Source organism: Centruroides sculpturatus, unplaced genomic scaffold (genome assembly GCF_000671375.1).
Source record: "Centruroides sculpturatus isolate CEXI.00-Female unplaced genomic scaffold, Cexi_2.0 scaffold432, whole genome shotgun sequence".
NCBI classification, from domain to species: domain Eukaryota; kingdom Metazoa; phylum Arthropoda; class Arachnida; order Scorpiones; family Buthidae; genus Centruroides; species Centruroides sculpturatus.
Genome location: NW_019384724.1, coordinates 1 through 6,909, shown reverse-complemented (window position 1 = coordinate 6,909; position 6,909 = coordinate 1). Strand labels below are relative to the sequence as shown.

Here is a 6,909-nt window from a genome sequence, read left to right as displayed (position 1 = left end):
CCCCTGTTTAACTACGACTACCTGCGCTGAGCTTGCCAGAAAGGCTCTTTAGTGTTGTCTCATAAAGGTGTGAAAAAAGAAAAGAAATACTTTACAAAAAGAACTATTTATTATTACTAAGTTATTTTTATTTACTTAAGTGTAAAACCATATAAATATTTATCTACAGAAATTGAACTCTTCTTGCCTTCATGTTTGCGAAATCTGCTATCAATTTTCTTGTATCCAAGCTGTCTAAGATATCATGTTCAATTGAAAATATAGCTATAAACTAAATTACTTAGTCTTTGCTGGTGCATTGTTGATCTTAAATAAATTAATTAATTAAATAGTTTTTTATAATTTTTAACTTTGAAAAGGACCTTTCACCAAATGCAACTGAAACCGGCAATGTAAGTAATATTCTTAGTGCTATTGCTGTGTTCGGAAATGTTGAAATTAAGTCATTAGTAAAAAGATATTGTAATAAGGTTTGTGGATCATTGACTGGTTTTCTGGAAAATGCAACTTTAAAGTATTGATTTCATTAAATAAATCAATACCGTCAATGTCCGTTTCACTACTTGAATCGTCTTTAAGCTTCAGATTTAAATCCTAACCAAATTAAAATATCATTAATTATACTTAGACCCATGTCAGAAGAATTATTAACAAAATAATTGCAATTTGATATGCAATAGAACTGTTCAAATGCGTACAAGTACAAATTGAGAAGGAAGGTCTGTGGGGATTCCCTAATTTCGTCAGTCCTGTCAACTTCTGTAATAGAGCACGACTATGAGTACTTGACTTTCGGGCGCCGCCGGATGGTTCAACCTGCCAACAGACAATTCACATTGCATCTTAATTCTGATAAATGCCAATAGAGGCACTGTTAACGCTATAATATAGGCTAAATAAGAATATAGTAATTGCGCTCCGGTCGGATTTTTTTTCTCCTTGCGAAGACATTTCTTATGCTATAAGTAAGGTGGGTATTGTGACAATGACTGAATATTACATGACCGATTGCTCGATTTGCCGCCCCCTGGACGTGCCGTCCGCGTGCGATGCACGCCTTGCACGTCCGCTTACGGTGGGCCTGTATATATTGATATATACAAAAATTGTTGTATATATATATATATATATATATATTGTATATATATATATATATTGTGTATATATATATATATAACAATAATTTTGTAGATAACACCTTACATGCAGCCATCATGTTAAAAAAAAAAAAAGACTGAGAGATCACAAGATCTTTGTCTACATCAAGTGATCTCTACTTAATCACTTGCAATCTCTAACTCGCAATATTGCAATCTGCAAACATCCTAATTCGCAATATTGCGAAATTTATACTGATCCCAGTGGCTAAATCTAAGTGGTAAATCTGAGTGGCAGGAGAGGGTTTCAATTAGTGATGCCACAAATATTTGCCTACTATTCAGTATTCAGCCTATTCGGCTACTTCTTTTAATATTCAGTATTCAGCCAATTGCTGCATACTATTCGGCCAAATACCGAATACCAAATCATGAAAAAAAAAAAAAAAACGCACACACACACACATATTACTCAAAAATGTATTTATTTTAATCACAAATTATTACATTTAATACTTAAAATCTATCAGTGGTAAGTTGTGATGAATGAAAACAATTTTTTCAGCATTTGTTGATAGAAAACGATTGTGCTTTTCCTCATAAACTTTACCTGCTTCTGAAAATAGCCTCTCACTATACACTATACTACTGCCGGGAGACGATAGATAAATCTTAGCGAATTCTGTCAGGCTTGGGTACTGTTTTGTGTTTGCTGACCACCACTTGTAAAGGTCCGTCGTCCAATCTAGGCAAACAGTTTTCATATAAAAATCAATCTCATTTGCAATAACACTTTTCTTCTCCACATCCTCATCATTTTGCATATTTTTTGTAGTGCCTTCCTCAAAACAGTTCCAGAAACTGTTGTGTATTTCAATGGTTTTATCATTTTCATTGATATTTATTTTCTTATGAAGTGGAGAAGAATCATCATCAGTACTAGGAGACTCATCACAACTAATTTTCAGAGCTTCTAAAAGAATTTTTTGTTTTGCTCTTTGCATTTGGACTAATCCCAGGAAACTGGTTTTGAAATGCAGGTCAAGAAAAGTGGCAACCAGATATTTGTCATCCTCATCAAAGTTGAACTGTGTTTCAAGCTCAACTTGTAGTGACAATCTCATTCTCAAAAAATTTGGTGTTCTATCTGCAGTCTCTTCCTTTCCCAGATATTTCAACAATGTGACAACCTGTGGAATCACTTCAGAGATGCAGCTTGTTGCAGTGAATGAATAAAACAGAGGCAGAATCATATTCTACGTCTCGTACACCTTTTATCATATTGGCTCCACTGTCGTGGACAAGCAAATGGATCTTGCTATGAGGAATATTCCATCTTTCTGCAATAGCATTGAGTTCTTTTGCAATATTGGTACCAGTATGCGAGCCAGAAAACGGCTTCATTGCTAAAATGCCATGTTCAAGAATAAACTCTGGAGATATTCAATGTGCAGTGAAACTCAAGAAACTCTGGTTATTGTGCTGACATGTCCACATATCAGATGTCACTGATACTGCTGTTGCTTGCGAAATACTAGATTCAATTTTATAGCAAATTCTATTATATATATCAGGAATAATTTTCTCAGTCATGTAAGTGCGACCAAGTATTTTGTCTCTGCTTCTAACACAATAAAGTGCTATAAATTAAGACACTTGGTGGTTTTTCTCATCTTTATTTAGTTGAGACGTGTGAAAAAAAACAGGTATTTTGTATTGAGGTACTGCCTTTTCCATAAGCCTTTTAAAGCTGACTCATTCAACAAGTGATAATGGTTTGTTGTCTAAGGCAATCGTTTAACCAATTAAATAATGATATTTTATTGATTTCGGATCATTAATATCCCATAACAATTTCCTTTCAGTTGTTTCCTTCAGAGTTAATTGTTTCTTTCCGGATGTACCTGGTACTGCCAGTATCTTGGAATCGGTAGAAGTAAGAGTACCATCATTTTTGCTGCCACTTGCCAAGGAAGCAACAGTTAACATAGCGTACTGCTTGGCATGTTTGCTTTTAAGGTGGTTTTTCAAAGAAGTTGTAGCTGTAAACAAAAAAAACGAACACAATAATTAAACAATGAAAAATCTGACATCAAAGAAGGAAATTCCCTGAACAGTACTTGTATTATTCTGGCTTCACTTAAGCCTCTGAATTTCAAAGATAATAAATAAAATGTACAGTAGACCTTCCCTATAATGTGGGTTCATATAATGCAGATTCCTATATCACAGCGAAAAAATTGCAACCGTATTCATATAAAGACACTAAAAGAGACTCGTAAAATGCGGTAAAACGTCATCGCCGACTCATGTCGCGACAGGATTGGTCAAATCTGGACCAATAGTGAACAAGCAGCCGAACTACTTACACGCTACAGAGAGTTTAGGCAGGTAAGTTGAGTTTACTATCGTCTGTACAGTATGTAAATTAGGTAGTGTAAGTCTAATACAGTACTGTAATTTTATACATTTCTTGTGAAAAAAACATTTCTTATTCAACGGCCATAAAAATTATTTCTATTAATGATGTCTCCAAAATTCAATAAATTTTTCACAGAAAAATAACTNAAATTAGGTACTGTAAGTCTAATACAGTACTGTAATTTTATACATTTCTTGTGAAAAAAACATTTCTTATTCAACGGCCATAAAAATTATTTCTATTAATGATGTCTCCAAAATTCAATAAATTTTTCACAGAAAAATAACTTATCAGAAAACGCACCCACCATTTGGTGTGCTGCTCCGCTATGAAAACAAGCTTAAGCAATGGCGTTGTCGAATGGTGCACACTTGGTAAGTAATCCTACAATTTTTTGTTTATAGCATAGTTTATACGGATTATTCCCAAAATATTATATGTGTTTTGGAAATGTTGAGTCAAATTAGTCTAGAATCGATTAATTTTATGGGAAAAAACCTTTCAAACAGCCGTAGTCTGTAAACTGCATACGTGCCGGGCTGTGATTGGCTCATNAGTTTATATGGATTATTCCCAAAATATTATATGTGTTTTGGAAATGTTGAGTCAAATTAGTCTAGAATCGATTAATTTTATGGGAAAAAACCTTTCAAACAGCCGTAGTCTGTAAACTGCATACGTGCCGGGCTGTGATTGGCTCATGTATTTAAGGATTCATACAACGCGAAATTCTTATAAAGTGGAACATATCTACTGCGTTATAGGGGGTTGACTGTATATTTAAAAATAGGACTTATTTATATCAAGTTTATCAACGAAATACTGTAAGGAACCAAGTCCGAACATTATTTTTATTTACTTTTATTTTGCTTATTATTCTATTTTTGTTTGGGGCTTATGTTTTGTTAGGACGAAGGTTTCCTCACCATTCACCTTAGTAACTTAAAAATAGAAGAAAAACCAACTCACCGACGAAAGAAAAGCGCCGTAGAAAAACTCGCGCACACTTGCGCTTCCCAAGCGGAAAAAAGTAAGTCCGCACCGAGAAAAAGGGGGGGAAGACCCCACAACCCAGTTAGGAATCGCTAAACCTTAAAAGAATAAAGCATCCCGATAATTGTTAAAAAGAATAATGTAAAAGGTTAGCGAAGTATTGTCGGAAAATAATCTGCCAGATAAACAAGAAAAATTTAATGTTACAGATAAGTATGTAAATGAGGAGAGTGAGCTCATTCAGAATTGTGACGTCACCTCACACTATAAAGCCTCTAACTCAAGTGAAAACGAACGAGGTGAATTCCTGATAGCAACGAGCTTTGGTGAGCTTCGTAGCAGTGAACGAGAGAGGTGTCCGATAGGATTTTGAAGTTATTCGATTTGTGGATCGACGATTATAGAAAGTCTTGAGAGTTTGAGGAAATAGGTTCCTAGTATATTGAGGTGACGATTAGGATCTTTAATTTATAAGAATTATTGTTTATAAGTTAATTCTTTGATTTTGTCGAATTCCAAAGGGGAATAGAATTAAGTTAGAAATAGATTGATTTGAGTTTGTCGGATTGATTCTTGTTGAATTTCATTGAATAAATTATTGTTTGATTTTTACTAAATACTGTATAGAGTTTATTAATAGAAGTTTAATTAAATATTTGATTTTGTTATTGACAAACTTTGTCATTATTTAATTCGGTGCACGCTTAAAGTCCAGGCCTGGCACACTAACGCGAATCCGCGTAAAGTACCCGTTAGGGAACGGCTATTTCCGGCACGCAGTAGTGTCGATAATCGTTGGAAAAGTCGGAAAAATAATATAGTACTTTACAACACTACATGTGATTTAAAGTACTGGGCAAAAAAAACAAGAAATAAAAAATTACAAACGCTAAATACTAAATATAACTAAAATTGTTTCACTTAATTAATACGTAATAACATTTTACTTACTTGCTTTCTTTCCTTCTCCACCACGCGAGATCTTGTTGTTACACAGCAAACACACAGCAAGTTTATTATCTTCACTACAAATCTCATAATATTTCCAAATAGGCAATTTTTTATTAAATGGTGCCATTTTGTAAAGCTTTTGGCAAATAAACAGTGATATTTTTTAGTAATAAGGACTATTAGTAACACAACTTGATGTAACAATGAACAAATAACACGTGTTGTGACATGATCTACTTGCAAATGAAACAAATGCACCTGCAGCATCGTTTCCGCACTCACCACAATGAGACAGGTTGTAACATGTCACCTGCGACAAATACTTTGCCGAATATTCGGCACTAGGCTGAGAGCGTAGCCAAATATTCGGTATTCGGCAAAATCACTATTCGTGGCATCTCTAGTTTCAATCTAACAATGGAGCTGGAGCTAGATATGTAGACTTAATTCGATAATAAACTATTTATTTATATTAAAACTGTTATGTATGATATATATATATATATTATCCTATCTATACTATTAGCCCCTTATTTCCTAATTTCATTATTTTTTTATTTAATTAAACGTAATCAAATGCAAAATATGCTTAAAACTGAAAAAACTAAATAAATGCATTAATTCTGAAGTTAAAACTCTGAAGTTTATTGTCCTTTGTCTTGCCTTTCCGCAAAATCTGACACCATTGTCTCAGCTTGTTCACAACTGGATAACGCTGAGAACAGCTGGTACTGTATTTCCTGGGACGTTTACATGTATGCCTGAGGAGATGACAGGTCATTTACATATGTGCCTGAGGAGATGTAGGGTGAATACTAGCTGGCCGTAAATTTCTAAATATTTTACAAAATTTCTGATTTTAATTGCGATTTCCATCTCCCTGACTTAATTAAATGTATATATAATAAAATCTATTAATTGAAAAAATTAAANACTAAATATGACAAATTGTTTCACTTAATTAATACGTAATAAGATTTTACTTACTTGCTTTCTTTCCTTCTCCACCACGCGAGATCTTGTTGTTACACAGCAAACACACAGCAAGTTTATTATCTTCACTACAAATCTCATAATATTTCCAAATAGGCAATTTTTTATTAAATGGTGCCATTTTGTAAAGCTTTTGGCAAATAAACAGTGATATTTTTTAGTAATAAGGACTATTAGTAACACAACTTGATGTAACAATGAACAAATAACACGTGTTGTGACATGATCTACTTGCAAATGAAACAAATGCACCTGCAGCATCGTTTCCGCACTCACCACAATGAGACAGGTTGTAACATGTCACCTGCGACAAATACTTTGCCGAATATTCGGCACTAGGCTGAGAGCGTAGCCAAATATTCGGTATTCGGCAAAATCACTATTCGTGGCATCTCTAGTTTCAATCTAACAATGGAGCTGGAGCTAGATATGTAGACTTAATTCGATAATAAA

The 6,909-nt window shown here is 33.9% G+C and overlaps 1 protein-coding gene across 1 annotated transcript; it reads right to left on the bottom strand.

Annotated features, from left to right (window-relative positions):
• Positions 1-811: 811 nt before the first annotated feature.
• LOC111628078 lies at positions 812-2,350 on the bottom strand. Its single transcript, XM_023371800.1, has 2 exons — positions 1,708-2,350; positions 812-816 (listed from the first exon to the last, which is right to left on the bottom strand). The coding sequence occupies exons 1-2, from the start codon at positions 2,348-2,350 to the stop codon at positions 812-814; spliced, it is 648 nt and encodes a 215-aa protein (XP_023227568.1).
• Positions 2,351-6,909: the final 4,559 nt, after the last annotated feature.